General features: G+C 47.0%; 1 protein-coding gene across 2 annotated transcripts in view; it reads right to left on the reverse strand.

Moving 5' to 3' along the window:
• Positions 1-16,861, reverse strand: part of LOC139061250 (major facilitator superfamily domain-containing protein 4A-like) — a 457,040-nt gene that overhangs the window by 11,710 nt on the left and 428,469 nt on the right. For both annotated transcript variants that reach the window (XM_070540958.1, XM_070540957.1), the window contains 8 exons: positions 13,799-14,023; positions 13,062-13,179; positions 11,954-12,057; positions 10,706-10,798; positions 9,412-9,492; positions 7,447-7,594; positions 4,571-4,641; positions 1,008-1,125 (listed from right to left, as the gene is read on the reverse strand). In XM_070540958.1, the coding sequence (XP_070397059.1) occupies positions 1,008-1,125; positions 4,571-4,641; positions 7,447-7,594; positions 9,412-9,492; positions 10,706-10,798; positions 11,954-12,057; positions 13,062-13,179; positions 13,799-14,023 (958 nt within the window). The remainder of the gene's footprint in view (positions 1-1,007; positions 1,126-4,570; positions 4,642-7,446; positions 7,595-9,411; positions 9,493-10,705; positions 10,799-11,953; positions 12,058-13,061; positions 13,180-13,798; positions 14,024-16,861) is intronic.

Consider the following 16,861-nt stretch of genomic DNA (forward strand, 5'->3'; position numbering starts at 1 on the left):
CTTTCTGTGTCCTTTCTCCGCGCTAGAAGCCAAAATCATGATGACGTGCACATCCAGCGCAAGACGAGACAAGTAAGTTAAATAGACAACAAAATGGTGAGTACTGCCGATGACACTGAATAATGGCCGAAAGGTTCTTCAGTTTCACATCCTCCTATGAAAGACCGACGTGCCCATATTTAGCAATAAAGAGGTCAGCTTCACCATTGTATAGACCGCTACAAAATAACAATTTACATTTCCAGTGGTAAGCAACTATGTCCGGTTGCGATAAAATAAATGGACCTATACACCACAACACGCGGCAAATAGTAGCACAAGACAGACTACCCGACAACCCTCGTGCAGTGTATAGTACACGGGTTACGTTTAATATGAGCTGAAACGTGTCTGCCCGTAGTTAAAGGTGCCCCAAGACCTCTGCGGGGCGCTGACATGCGAAAAATTGTACAATTAAACATAGTTCCAATTACTGGTACTAATGAAGCCAATTTTTCGTCTGCTAGAGCCGCCATGAAGTCCTGGAGCTCCAGTAGTACTTGCTACTGGGCTAGTCGATGCATGCCGTATAATAATAAATTTAACTCCAAAAACACGATCACACAGAGGGAGGACACAAAGACAGGACGACCTATTTCGACCCCGGGCACCGGCATACGGGCACAAGAAAATCACGCAAGTCTTTAATATATTATTTTTGTTCATAGGAAGACGACCATATGAGACGTCAAGATGATCTTGAAGTTTCTCCTATACGGAAGCTTCCGGGACGCCACAATGTACGCAGTCTGAAGTGGGTCATCTTCTGTATACGATGTAGACAACGGGGCGTGTAGGTCACTTCGAAACGTAGGCGATACAAGACTTTGCACAAAGCCCGTTCTCTCAAGCTGTCGAACGACGCGAGACGTTTGTCCTGATAGTTCGAACTCTTAGCCAAGTACTCTTAAGAAGCGGCGGCGCGCCTTGCAAGAGTAGCAACGAAGCCGGCATCACATTTCCCACACCTCGTCCTCCAGTGAGCTGGTGGCCCACAGCCCAGAGGCCAACGTAGACGACGCACGAGAGCACGCATAGGGCCATGCAGGTGATTGGAAAGGCCGTGGGTCCTATGCGGTGGAACTCCTGCAACACAAACGGCATGAATTACTGAACGAATCGACGAATTAATCATGGAATCCGAATGAAAGGACAGCATCAGTGAAGATGCTGTGGACGGACAAGGCAGCACACACGCCTATAGCTCGGTAGCAATAATATGCACTGGTCGCTCTGCCAGTTAACTAGAAAGGTTTCATCACAACCAGTACTAATCGCGCGTGACATGCTATTTAGGCGTGACAATTATGGTAGTATAGTTGAGTGCCTTCTCGTCCTGACCCATCCTTTTATCTTAGTGATTAACTTTCTTATATACAGCGTAGCGTGCTATTTTCTTGTTGTCGTTTGCTGTCGTGCCGCTTGATTCCATAAATAGTTATTTAGGTGAGATTATTAGAAAGCCATACTCTGTGTAATTGTTTAAGTTATCTGGTCATCTTCAACAGATTTTGCTTTACAAAACCGCATGCACGTTGCGGCCAGTAAATGTGAGGGCCAACGCTCTTAAACTGCGCATCGTTATATTTCTCGGCAAAATTGTCATCACCCTTAAGGCACACGTGAAAATCCACAACAAAACTTAACGGGATACAGGTTCCACAAGAAACGCGAATTTCTGCTCTGTTTAGGCATCACACTTTTAAATTCCTGGTTCACCGTGTATGCCGTAAAATCTATACGACAAACTGACACTTTGAGATCCAGGATAAATGCCCTGGCTTTGCGGGAATTCATTTTCTTGTTTTTTTTCGAAAATCCCTTATCCCGTAAGCTTTCGTGCCGGGCTGTACATCATCACATTATCTGTGTCACGTTTGTTCAACATCGAAAACGTCTGAAACGACTCACTGCAGCATTATTCCTTGACATAAAAGGTACCTATGATAATGTACCACATTATGACATTGTAGAGGCTTTAATTGAAGCTGGAATCGGTGGTCGCACTTTTCAGTGGCTGTGCAGTCATTTGACCGACAGGCATTTCTTTGTGATGACCGAGGATGGCGCCACGACTGAACACCAAACATTTTGTGGAGTACCGCAAGGCGGGGTGCGTTGAGCCCGACGCTATTCAACCTAGTGCTCGCTGGCCTAGTCACGTGCTTGCCCAACACAGTCCTTAAATTATGGCGTTTTACGTGCCAAAACCACTTTCTGATTATGAGGCACGCCGTAGGGAAGGAACCCGGACATTTCGACCACCTGGGGTTCTTTAACGTGCACCTAAATCTAAGTACCACGGGTGCTTTCGCATTTCGCCCCCATCGAAATGCGGCCGCCGTGGCCGGGATACGATCCCGCGACCTCGTTTTCAGCAGCCCAACACCATAGCCACTGAGCAACCACGGCGGGTCCCAACACAGTTCAAGTATCAATCTATGCTAACAACATCTGCATCCGGGCGTCTGCTGAAACACGACTGCAGGTACGAGCAAGGCTACAAAAGGTAGCTAAGTTAACGTCAATGCACTTGCCAAAACAGAACTTAGAGCTGTCTTCAGAGAAATGCTGCCTCATTATATTCACTCGGAAGGCAATGATGCCTTACTCTGTAAGTGTCAATGGGCAAGCAATTGCAAACGCACGGAAACACCGCTTCTTAGAGGGTTAGTATAGGCCGCCACTTAACATGGAGCCCGCACGTTTCATACCTAAAGAGGAGGTTAGTTTCAATAATACATCTCCCTAAATTTCTCGGTGGAAAGACATGGGACACATCGGTGCGGTGAATGCTGCAGCTTGGTAACGCCTTGTTCCTCCGTTTCGCAAGATACAGCCTCCCTGTGCTTGGTAACACCTGTATAACAAACATGCGTGTACTCCAGGGACTACAAGCTCAAGCCCTAATGACGTGTCTCGGTCTTCCGGAGTGTGCGTCTACAGCGGCAACAATTGTCATAGCTCGCGATCAACAAATATCAACGTATTGGGCAACCGACGCTTTCAGGGCACTTATTCGGCACGTTGCCCGACTACCTTCTCACAATCTTGCTGTTTTACTTGCAGAAAGGCCACATACAACTTTAAGTCGTACAATTGTTGCCAACCTTACTTTGTTGCCATCGAGCTACATGTCTGCAGCAAGACCATCCTCCCCTTTATGGTGCCTGCACAAACCTGAAATACGCCCCATGATCGCAGCAATCACAAATAAAGCTAACAGGCCGTCGTTTGCCCTTAAGCAGGCCATATTAGGACTTTTACATGAAGTACACAGTGGCCGCGTACACGTGTGCATCGATGGCTTGGTCACACCTAGAAGTTCAGCTGCCACTGCGGTGATACCAGAAACATCCTTCAAAATACAGCTAAAAACGTAACATGTACGAGTATCATCTACGACAGCTGCTCAACTGGTAGCCCTGCGTGCGGCTCTTCATTTCATTCAGGAGTAACCACCCCGCGCATGGTCAGTGTTCTGTGATTCCAAGGCAGCACTACAAAGTGTACTCTCAGCACTGCGCCATGGATCACATGAGCAGCTCATCTCAGAGATCAGAGAAGTCCAGCATCACATAGTTGACGAAGGACGCGATAAGGTATATGAGTGGTTGCCTAGTCACTGTGGCATACAGGACTATGCTGGAGCGGGCGCAGTTGCCCGATCTGGCCATGACATTGTGAACTGCGTTGCCATTCCGCTTTCTAGAGCCGACGCAGCGAAAAAACCTTCCGCACTTGCGCGTGACCTAACATTGGCTCAATGTAATTCATCCGAATTCACAATTGCACGCCTTCATACCCTGGACCTTGATTTACAGCTCCGTATTGCGCCCGACCTTCCACGATGCAACTGTACCCTTCTAGTCCGTCTATGGCTTGGAGTAGCTCTTTCAAATTCGTACTCCTTTCCTATCTGAATGGCCAACAGCCCACTTTGTGACTTCTGTGGGTGCAGTGAAACAATCGCGCACCTTTTTTGTGAGTGCCCTCATTTCAACCCGCAAAGAGCAGCCCCCTCAGCCACCCTAGACCAACTGGACAAGCACCCAATAACGAAAAACAACATCCTTGAAAACATCAGCGCGATCCACTATGAAGTCTCTGCTGCGTTACTTAAAGGTCCCCTCACCAAGCCCCATAGCAAATTTTGTTTATACGTTGGAAGTTGTTACTTGTCCTCTAGGGAGCGTTATGCCGCTAAAAGTTTTCAAAGCGGCTCACTAATAGCAGAGGTAAAAATATTTCAGTGCCGCGAACCCGTTAATTCAGGCGGCAAGCTCTACTGCCAAGCGGGGTGATCTCTCCACTCGCCTTGTCTAGCCTCCACAAGCAAAATTCCTTCCCTGAGCTCTCCCATTCTTTGCCTTTCTCTCTCTCTGTCTCTCTGTACATCATGACGCATTGGTATATAGCTAAGTTGGGAGGATACGAAGCTTGGTATAGCAATAATAACTTCTCTGTGATCACATCATAGGCTGCATTAAAAGCAGCGAGAAGAAAATGAGATGTGCCAATAACCACTCACGTGTCCCAAGATGACAGGCATCGACATCTCGCCCAGCGCTGCGCCGAAGACTAGCGTGCTTGTTGTACGAGCTGCGAACGTATCAGAACAAGAAAAAGAAAATCACTTTTAAAAAATCGACGCAAGTTCAGATTATGCCAACCGTAATTACATCACAATTTCAAATGATTGCCATGTTTTGTGCTCGCTGAGACTGTGTCGACTGTTCTGGAAGCAGAAGCGAGCGATTGCAGGTAAAATGTTCTGAAAAACACCTTTTCATTTTTAAAATATTTCAAGCATTATGAACATTGAATGACTCTTCAGTAGCTTGAGACACCAGCTTCCTCGTGCCGCAATTTCGTGATTGAAAACGCACTCCCCTCAGTTGAAACGTTATCAAGTATTTAGTTTTTTTGCCGCAAGCCTTGACTAGTGCGACATGCGAAAGGGGGTGAAGAAAATGACAGTGGCGGTTGAGAGCACACAGTCAGAAATACATTGTTTTTCTCCCATGATATTTTGAAGGGAGGCTAATATGATTTTGCTGCTTGCCGGTGTCCCGGGGAACGAAATTAAACATACTATAAAGGAAAACACTAAGAATGTTTGCATTCTGAGGGTTTGCGTTCATCATACGGCTAATATCTTTCACTTCCATTGTGGAAAGAAACAAATTAAGTTTTCTTTCTTGAAGACTTTTGCGGTAAGTAAATGTGAAGAGACGAAAACAGACAACAAAATAACTGCATGAAATAAACTTTTATAGCTATCACCGTCAAACTCTGGTGTTAAGATACTTCGATGCACACCAGGTGATCATAATACGTACAGTTTTAAGCTTCAGCTACTCTCATTCCAACTGTAGTAAGAGCTCGCTGTCGTGTAGTTTCATTTTACAGCCTTAAGAGTAAGCTCATCAGCCATAGAACATGGCAAGACCTTAAGGAATGTCAAACATTTCAATATGCATACAGTAAGAAATCTGAGAGCTTACGTAGGAATTATGCTCTGTTTTATTTCAAACCGCTAATCAGCGTTGACTCTTGCAGGCGTAAATGGCGAGGTGTGCTAGAGGGTGGCTGCAGCGAAAGGACAAGCAAATATTATGGCAAAAAAAAGGGGGGAGGAGTTGGGGGGGAGGGGAGTGCTGCGCGGTTGTATTACTGCGAGAAACCCCCGCTGTAATGCGTGGAACCACAGCGTCGCGGAACAGGACCACGTCTGTAACACTTTTCTGGAACACCTGAACGATACACCGATAGGGACAAGTGAAACGTGATCGAACTCTCTATAGCAACCTCTCGAGTTTTCGTGGTTAATTTGCCTACGCTCAACGGATTTATTGGCGAGTTTCGGCTGTCGCTGCAGGTCACCGCCACAGCAATACGCGTGGCTGAACTATTCGTCTTGTCAAAAGTAAATAAACAATCTCTATTGTTTGGTGTACAATGTCGCCTCAGCGATACTAGTAGTTTCATTTGTCGTCAACTTCGCTTGTTCACTATGATTGTGTATGCACGTGTCGCCCACTGAGTACATAATTCGCGAAAAGTGACATGTCGACGTTAAACCAGAAGCAATGTCAATTAGACGATAAAAAGAGCGTCTTGAAAGCGGTATTTATTCCTGACTGCCGAGAAAACTACCCGTTCGTGTCGTGAAGAAGTTTATTCGCTAGAACATCTGATCTACTTCACGAAACCTTTTTGCTTTTTCGCGTCCAATACTGGCTAGCGTCTCTTTGCTTTCGCCAGAAGGTGATACATTTAAAAGCGCCAGCAATACGATACAATAATGCAAGTTAATCTTTTTATTCATTTACTGTCTCACCTGTAAAGCAACACATAGGGATGCTCATTTCACCTTTCAATGGTCTAAAGTGTAGCGAAATTTGCCTTACGGGCTCAGAAGACCGGTCACTACCGTAATGCTCTGTACAATGTACGTATGTTTATTGGGAAACGTGACGCATCACAGAGACAAGAACTGACTGGATAAAAAGTTCACCGATGATTACGATACTCCATAATGCGAAATTTGAGCGCAGCTGTATAAGTGTTTTCCCTTCGCGATATACTGGCTGGCGCGGACAGTCTGTATCGCGCGGCACGTTGCGAAGGAAGCGAAATGTGGCGCAACTGCCTCGTTACTCTGGAGAAAGCGAGAGGCAGCTCGAGGGTGACACGTGGGCACGATTCACAGCAGCCGCCGCAGACAGACCTCCCAGACGACGCGCGCTATTCTAGCGCCATCTCGCAGCCATCGTCGCCGCACTACGCTTTTCTTCTCACCCTTTCGCCATAGCCTCCTCCTCCGCTTTTCTCCTCGCGTCTTTAATCACTCGCTGTGCTCCGCGTTCGCTTTCATATTTCGCTGTGCTCGTTCACTCGGTTACACCGACGCCGACGTTCTAAGAGCTGCGCTCTAAAGGACGCGACATACGCAGTTGTGCCCCAACCTTTGTCGCTTCTTTCGCATTGCCCAAGTGAGCCATCATTTAGTGAAAGCTCCCACCGTTCAGTCATTCAGCCCGTGTCTTTCTATTTCTGTCATTAACGTTGCTGCTTTTAGTTCTTTTACAGGGTCATGTAAATGTTAAGGCTGGTATTAGCAACGCGCTTACATTCTACTGTTGATTGCTGTGCGCCACTTTACTAGTAACAACGTCGAACACAGTATCTGTAAGCATCTCTGCACAGTCGACTGAATTCGCTATTGGACATAGCCGCTCAGGTGCTCCTTAAAAGACAGCATGAGCTTTCAGGTAAATGCCAAAAAATAAAGCAGGTAAGACGTGTTCTAGTGTGATGGACAAGTGCACTCGTATGCAGAAACTAAGCAGAAATCCTATGATCACAGGAGGCAGCCAAAGAAGGCAAAAACGCATGGCTCACGTGACACGTAGATGCATTGCTCGGCGAGCGACAGTGCGGTTGGGAAGACGCTGCTCATGAAGATGCCCATCATCATGGTGCCCATGATGAGCACGGCCTTGCTCCAGGGAACGCATAGCATGAGGGTGACGCCCAAAGTGCAACCACACTGCGCACGACAAGCAAAGATGGGGCAGAGAAAACATGACATATGGATTACCAGCCTACGATATCACCACCGTCCAACGTAATGCATTCTCATTTCATAAGCCCGACATTCATTCGCTCGTTTATTATCATAGAAATGGATCTCTTGTGCACTCAGCTTATCGCATCCCAGTAAGCGCCAGCATTTCTTAATTGACCGTGCTTTATCTAATAGCAGGTGTCACCAATTTCAATGTTTTCACCTTTTTTATTACTCTTTGTAGAGTTTCCTGCTGATGATGATGACGACGAGGAGGAGCAAACGAAGAATTTCGAGCACTGAACTCTCCTTTATATACTTGGGCACTCCACCGTGATATTGATAAGCACAGTTCAGTATTCCTGAAAACTCAGAAACAACTCTAGGGCCACCTGAAAAACTACTGAAAATGGAAGGGTTTCTACTCAACCTGAATAACATTTAAATTTCAGTGCGGTATCAGAGGTGCACTGTTCACAGTACAATTAAGAGGCAAGCTTGGACGTGCGAAACATAAACATGTCTGCTTGGGCGTGCTCAGGAAACGTTCCCGCTTCACAGTAAGCCAGAGGGGCCATTTCAGCTTAATCGTAAGTTGTGAACGACTCGTACGCCCAGTTTATGAGACGGTTCACTAGTTACGACATCCGTATAGGCCTTGTTACGTCTCAACAGGGCCATAGACGTTAATTAGACGTTTGCCACGAGGCGACCCCACCCATCCATCAGCGCCTACCGAGTATAGTCAACGCAGCATTGACACTGACTGCTGACAGGTCCAAAACATTCCTCCTCAGCTTTCCTCCTCACGCTCTCTTCAATATCGTCGTATTTCATCCGCACTTTGCGTTCGCTCTTTCATCCTTCGCTGTAGTCGATCGCATGGTTACGAGAACGCCGAGGGAGGACGCCGACGCTCGCCGCAAGAGCGGGCGCCTAAGAACTGCGCTCTAAAATCACAGGAATAATGGGGAATGCACTCTCAGTGCGGTCCTAACATTCCTGTCTTCATTTTCTTTCTCTTGCCTAGATTTGTTCTGACGTGTACGCTTCCGCGATAGCGCCGCCGCGTCAGGGTAAAACAAACCCTTACATAAACGTACGACAGATGGAAGAAGCACGCAAGAGTGGTGGCCTTGCGCTACGGCGCGAACATTTGAACGAAGAATCTCGCCGCAGTAGTGGGCAAAGTCTGGGAGCCACACTTCCCACCTGCGGCTGCGTGCTTCGCCCGGTGTAACTACGCCCACGAAGGGCCGCGCCCTACTGCGCGCTAACAGAAATGCAGTCTGAGCAAAGCCAGAGAGATGAAGAAATATATGCTTCTAGAGATATACAACAGATTGCGGAACTAGATAGAGCTCGCCAACTTGGTGGTACTGCGTACATTTGGCTGTAGAGTGTGTAGAACGTACGGGTACGTCAGTGACATGACGGGACAGAAATGCGGAAACGCACCGGTACGTCAGTGACACTGAAAGAGCTAAGCGACGCAGTTCAGTGAACTTCACAATACAGATCAGGCTTTTCAACCTGTGCATATTATCAAATACGTGACCGGGGTTGTTGGAGAAGTATGGAGTTGGAGAAGTAAGTTGGAGAAGTATGGGAGAGGCCTTTGCCCTGCAGTGGGCGTAACCAGGCTGATGATGATGATGATGATGATGATGATAATGATGATATTATCAAAGCATTAGTCGGGGCGCTCTATGGCGTCAGAAGCCTTCGCAGCATAAAAAAGATCAATCAATCAGTCATAGTGATGAGCGAACCAAGCTATGGTGGCAATGAGAACTCACCACGTTGCACAGCAGCATGAGGGCCGGGGCCAGCTTGGTGGCCAGAGCGATGGATATGAGCCGACCCATGGCGAACATGCCCTGCGATGAACAGGACACGCAAATGGGAAATAAGAACCGTGGACGATCGCGTTCGATTCCGGTAAAAGTTCTCAGAGCAAGTGCGGTCCAATCCCATTAGAATTCTATACTCCGCTTTAACTCTCTAGACAAGAGCTCTATTTGATCTAGTTGTACGCGCGAGCATGGTGTTCTATACTCGTTCAGGTGGCAGCTCGTTTCATTCTTTCTATGTTAATTTTTTTCATTGATTTCCTCACCTATAACGAGCCACTTAAGTCAGCTCATTTCACAGCGCACGATGGAGTTGGAGGCCTCCTTGAAGCGCTGATAGGGCGCTTCGATACTGGCGCAAGCTTTTCTGGGACGTTTTGTGTTATCGAACAATGAAAGCCTGCTGCATAGGCACCCCAAGCGCTCAAGCTCTACGGCGCCGCCTCGTGGGCTCCAGGCGCACTCGGCTCGCCAAGCGACATGTGTCGCGCCAGTCCTGCGAGCCTACGCTGGTTGTTGTGTGGCCTGATATTAATTGTGGTGTGTCCTGACGTGCGGCACTCAGGGAATGTGAGTATTCCGTGTTGCGTAAATCACGCCTTTGGTCTGTTCTGCTTCACGCTACAGACAGGAAGCGGCAAGCAATACCAGAAAAGCGTATTTTACTGTAGCGGCATCGATTGCATTCCTTATCAGATTTCCTGACAGCAAAATACGAAATTTATTCACATATTTTGAAAAGCGACTTCTTCAGTGCTTATACTCTTTTTAGCCGTTGTGCGAATATAGGAGAAGAACCATGCATAATATACCTTCAGTGTTTAGTACAACAAGTACAAGAACATCAGTCAGTGAAAGCAAGGAAGCCTGCAACACAAATTACAACGAATTGAGTAAAACGCGTATGTAAAACAATAGGCTAATGGTACAGAGAACACTTATGCTGCTGTAGAAATCACTTTGCCCAATACCATGCACGGGCATGCCTGCATGTTGGAGGAGGAAGTCGCTTGTCAGAACGTGAAAACTACAAACCGCAACAACTGATTCTGGCGCAGTATGCAAATTCCATCACCTCTAACTGTAACTGACAGTAGCGACGCCGTTGTCACGCCGTTGTTTGGCAGAAGTAGCTATTTCGACAGCACCTGATTCAGTAACACACGCAGGTGACGGCCGCAGAGCAATGTTGACTATAGCGACTCCAAGCGGGCTTTTTCGGAAGAAGGCGTGTACTGACCCAGAAGAGGGCGTTGAGGTAGGCAGCGTCGGCTCTTGGAAGACGCGCAGCTCCCTTCACGGCGTAGGAGTAGATGTAGCCGCCGTAGGCAGCCTGCAAGGAGGGAGAGGTGGGTAGGCGTGAGTCACGAAACATTTAGGCGTCGTTATCTTTGCTTTTGCTGATACCCAAACTGCAAACAAAGTCAGTCTCTGCAAAGAACTACTGATGGACTGAGCGTACGGGTACGATACCAAGTCTGATATTAAACTCAAGAGCCTAAAGCAAATCCTTCAACGCCGATGCCTGGCAGTTCGAATGTTGAACGCTATTGCACTCGAAGCATTTCAGCGGCGTCTGTTCAATCACGTCGATAGAGTCACTCTGTTTTCTGCACCTGAGCGTCGCTTATACACCCTGCACATGGAGTCATGTCCGGAAAACGTGGCATTCAACGGACGCGACTCCGGCTTCTGGTTCGCGACTCCGACATGCGGGTTCGTTTGACTGTGCGCTCTTGGCGCGTATCGTGCCGTTTGGGCTTCGCTTGCTATCTTTCTATCACCCTAAATGCAGCAGTGATAACAGCTGTGATGGTTCCCTATGGTTCTCACATACGCGTGTGCGGACGCACGCACACACACACATGCACACACAAACACACAAAAGCACAAAGGCAAGGCACACACACAGCGCGCGAACACACGAACACACGTGCACACATACACACGCACGTGCGAACGCACACAGTGCACAAGCACACACACCAACACACGTACTTACACACAAACATGAAGCACGCACATAAACACACATGCACACGCACACACACACGAACGCACACGCATACATAATATCCTGTTCGCATTTGCCCTTCCCGCTTGTGGGATACCTGATTTGTTTTCCGTTTCGATATTTCAGCTCTCTTTAAAACGTCCTTGCACAAAAATAACAAAATGAATATTGCACCATCTTTATTGACTTCTTCCTACAAATTTAGACAATATTTTGAAACAGGATGGAAAAGCTGAACTAACAGAGGAATAATCTCTGTTAACCCAGTGCAGACTAATAATGTACAACATATTTCTCTGTGCTTATCTTGAGCAGAAACAAGATTTAGAACGTAGCCATACGTTTTACCTCGGCTGGTGCTGGCGCCAGGAAGCGGTGGCGTGTTAACAGTACAAACGATCGTCAGGTTCCCTGCTCACTGAAAACGACTTGTCTGACAAATGCTTCTGTTGTATCGAAGTGCATTGACATCACCTGAAGTCCGTCATAGAGGAACATCATGGCCGCGGTGAGGAGGGCAACCAGAATGATCTGTGAGGTACCAGTCGCCTTTCCCGTCTTGTCCGGGACGGCTGGTACTGCGGCGACAGTACGGGAGAAGGAAAGAATAAAAGAACATTATGAGGGGACCTGCGACGAGCTTCGGCAGCTATACAAATATTTATTTATTTTTATTTAACAATACTGTCAATCCCCTTGCGAGGGTCCTTACAGCTATTATCAGTTACAGCTATATCAGCTATTATTTCGCACCGATTATGTCGCAGGTACCGTAACATCACGCGCTTGTTCTGAACCAATTTGATGGGGACATTGAACATCTGGCTGGTGCCATTTTGCGCCACCCCGTTGGAGAAAACAAGGTTGCACCACGAGCTGAGCTTCGCAATGCTGCGGGCGTAATCAAAGATTAAAAAAAGTGATTTCACGCCGTATATTTCGGCTTCCATGACCATTTTGAAAGGTAAAAAGGCGGAAGTAGGCTTTTCTGACGATTTCCTTCAGCTCCACTATACAAACACGTGCGATAAAATTTTGTAGTTAGGAAGTTTGTTATTATAATTTATTTAATTAGTGAATTGGTCGCTTTGCTTTGGCTTGCAAATGATTTGCGCCGGGGCATATAGTCAGGCTGTAGTTATGTGATTCGTGTAACTTTTGCGGACTTTCATTTATAAAGTGTTCTAAGTTAAAAAGCAAATGAAAAAACACTGTATTATGGATTGATGATAGTGATGCGCGCAATATGCCAATATGTGAAGCCGGGGCCGAGCTGAATATCTGTCATTGAACTGCACGGGACACGTTAAAATTGAAATAAATGCTAAATGCTTGTAGAGTGATCTAAGGATGGACAAATAACTCAAAAATAAAATTTGTGACATTTCTAGCGTTTGATAAACAAGAAAATTAGAATCCATAAGCCCTCAACTAGTATCTAAATATGCACAAAAGGGTTTGAAATTCTAAATTCTGAAACAAAGTTCAATATGTTTTTCTTGAATGCAGAAAGCCTGCGTAACCAAGCAGTAATGGTTAGCGTGTGTCTGGTTGACCGTTCAAGCCAAGCCCGCCAACTTACCGGATGGATCGTCCACGGATTCGTACCAGGCCTGTTTGGTTCCTGGATCTTGGGAGGCAAGGCGCCGCCGATACCACTGCTTTCCCACGAGAGAAAGAGCCAACAGGACCACTGGGACCTACGGATAGAAGAGCAGTTAACAACACCGTGACTTCTATTGTTTAATATATTTCCCCTCAAAAGGCGGGAACAGACTCTATAGTAATTTCAAAACACTAGCTGTCCGAAAAGAAGCTGTGCAGCGAGAAAATAAACCCAAATATTATGATGATAGTGAATGACACCGCGGTTTCACCTGCGATTATCAGACCAGTACGTCTGATAGCGTCTGTGGGCTGCACTCAAAAAAGAGAACGCCCGAGAACATCCTCACGCACTGCAGGAGCTACAGACTGCCATCACCCGCCGCATTGTACAGATAACTCCGGCAACCCTCCTCCGAGTAATTAACAATATGCATCGTCGTGCGCAGAAATGTCTTCAACACAGTGGCGAACATTTTCAGTATCTCCTTTGGTGATCACCGCACTGCTGCAAGTAAAACTTCACATTTTTAGACCACATCACGCAGTAGCTCGACGTCGAAGTAAGAGTGCTACCGTTTCATTTACTGATCGCGACGTTGAGTAACATTGAGCGCAACATGGAGTAAACTTCATCTTTCCTATAATAGAGCTGATCTCTCTTCTACTCCAGCTGAGCGGGATTAGAAAAAAAACAAGGACGGTGGCACTCGCCATGAGCAGGGCCATGATCCAGAAGGCGTAGTCGATGTGCGTCTTTCGTTGGGCCTCGGCGAGCGTCGTCGCCGGAAGGCCTCCCCCAGAAGGGTTCATGTCCTCCTGGTCCAGCATGGAGTCCGAGCTGTTGTCGATGAACACCGAACAGTCCTCGTTCAGCAGGAACGGCTGCGCGATCATCGGGCTCACGAACGCCCCGATGCCATAGAAGAAATGCAGCGCCTGCGTCGAGGAATATGTGGCAATACGTAAACTAGAAGGAATAGGTCTTTTATGCGAGGGGAAGAGGAGGAAAGGGAAGGGGACGGATGACGCCATGCAGCAAACCTATGTTTCCCAGCCGTCGCTTCACTGCTTCCTTTTGCTGCGCCTCCAAAAGTCGGTCCAGCACGTGAATTTTCGCTGAGCGGACTAAGACCAGGGTGTTTGGTTTCCAGTAGGTTTCGGGAGCTTTCTTCGGGAGCTTTGAAACACCTATAGCCGCGTTTAAATGAATGCGACCTGGGTGCATTCCATCGCATTTCTAGCGTACCACATTCATGTAACAGCGGTAATGGAAGGCGCATCGCATCAGTGTGCCAGGCGAGTGCAGATTTACAGGCGCGAGCCGAGTCATGAGCGCGGCTCGACGTTCTCGCCATAGTTAACGCTCTACATGTAAACAGCGTCTCATCGCCTTTCCCAAATGCGTTTGGATGTGCGATGCGCTACGGTCGCATTCATGTAAACGCGGCTTGTGTGCACATTTTCTCCAAATAAGCCCGTGCCTCCTCGGTCGTCCATTTCAACGTATAAGTTCATTCCCTTCGTTGCAACGCACTGGATCACTAGTCACGGGTTGCTGTCGAACCCGAATTGGCTTTCTTTGAGAGCGTGCGCTGAGCACGGTGGAGTTTGGCCGAACTTTACTGGCTTCATTTTCATCACGTGATGATCCCCCTTACAGCTTTTCCTTCTTCTGTGCTTGAATGAATGCGGTAGACGAGAATGCACAGCTTTCCATCCTTGGCCCGGCATCTTAAAGTAGTTGGCTCATTTGGTTAAGTCAGGTTAAGAGCACTGACGTACTGCACAGCGCTGAATTCCCGCTGCTGGAGGACAGGCTCAACGATCTCGAATGTTTTGGCTAACCAGCAGCTCTATTACGACACTGTATTTTCTTTTTTCCCTGTAGCTGGTGGTGTTGGGTTCCCAGTCTTCCCAGCCATGTGCCACAGAGGTTTCATAACGCCTTTTAAAAACAACCTTTAGAACTTATTCATTATGACACTATTTATTCGTTACGTTTTCACACGGAATGACCAGAAGGTGGAACACAGCACGAAGGAAAATAACCTTGCATAAATAAATTCTGTGATTTTACTCGCCAATACCGCGATATGATTAACAGGCACGCCGTAGTGGAGGACTCCGGATTAATTGTGACCACCTGGAATTCCTTAACGTGCACCTAAGTCCAAGTAGACGAGCGTTAATGCGTTTGGATGCCGTCGAAATGCGGCCGCCATGGTCGCAATCAAATCCGCGACAACCGGCTCAACCCCGCGACGCCGTATCCTCCAGGCTATCGCGGCGGGGTAAGTTTTGCATGTAAACTTAGGCCACACAACGACGGTACGAACCTACAGAGCAGCCAGTGCTTTTTAAACAACGTCACAGACATCAGTATGCCCGATGTTCAGTCAACAGGTAGAGAGAGAACGCTGGGCACGCAGGTCGTGAACGCTTTCCCGAAAGTTTCCTTTTTTTTTCGTGACAGTCCCTTACAGTTCACTTTCAGTTCTCTCTAGCCATGTATAGTAGTGCCGCTATGAGGTTCTCATCGTGCGCCTTTTACTTACGCTGGCTCACGATATTGTTTCACCACCGACAAACGCGCGTCATTTATGCAAATTTTTCATCCTACATTGACGTTAGTCTAACTGTCAATGAGAACACTGTGTCCCGTTTATGCGCAGCCTTTTAGCGGTCGTGGGACTCTGGGCTTCACTCTCTCTTCAGAAACACAGTGTTGCGTAGAAAGTCCAGCGATATTATTATTAGGCGCTAATGGCACAGCCCGTCTTGGTGCAAGCGCTTCCTGAAAAACTCTAAAATATTCATGCCCTAGCTTCTCTGGAAAATCACAACTTTTAGGCCTGTTTCTCAATGGGCGCTTTCCACATTTCTTGATCTCCCTTTTCAGTCCTCCAATGACTACCGGCACCGGCATCATTTGCAGTAGTGGTGACGCAGCGAAAATCCGATTAATCTGCCCAAGCTTATGTATTTAATAAAGCCAGCTTTATATTGTGCAGTGCAATGGCAGACACTCTGTTGTTGTGAATACCAGTGCGTAATTTTTTTTTTAGTATTAACAGTGAGAAGGCAGTACATTATTCGCGAACTGTTCGAAAAATGTTCGATATTTGATTCTATTCGAATCGCATATAGCACTACTCGATTGTGCTGGATTCGTTCTCAAAAACTTCCAACGGCACACATCTACAGAATTTCTCGATAAATGTTTATGTTTGGGTTTATGTAATAATTAATCTGCGAAACAAGCAGTCAGATCCCTAACTGATTCTTGCTGAGGTAAGTGCGGAGCCCCCCCCCCCCTCCTCCCCTGACCACCAATCTTCTTCTCTGCATTTGTTTTTGTGCAACTTCACCTGCAACCTGTAGGTGCTTCTACTGAACGTCATGAATCAGCCCGCTTCGTTCGAAATATAAGCTACAGCGAGAATTTGCTTGAGTGAAGCGCATGTTGGCCTCTCGTGGACAAAAATCCATCTGACTCACGCCACTTTCACGTTGGTGGAAGACAATTGCATTGCTTTGTCCGGCATTTAACATTTCTTTTTTTTCTAGCATGCATACACATTCAGCCATGTCTACATCTCACATTTCAATAGGCGAAGGCGATGGACGTCCCAAGGGTGCTATTAAAGAGAGAGAGAGAGTACGCACAAGGCAGCACCGTTGTAACTAATGACATTGTTTTTTTTTATCATTACCATTATGCCTGCACATCGGAGGAAAAATAAACAAGACAAGTTACTGCAATAGGAAATCACA

The sequence above is a fragment of the Dermacentor albipictus genome, chromosome 6 (genome assembly GCF_038994185.2).
Source record: "Dermacentor albipictus isolate Rhodes 1998 colony chromosome 6, USDA_Dalb.pri_finalv2, whole genome shotgun sequence".
NCBI lineage: Eukaryota > Metazoa > Arthropoda > Arachnida > Ixodida > Ixodidae > Dermacentor > Dermacentor albipictus.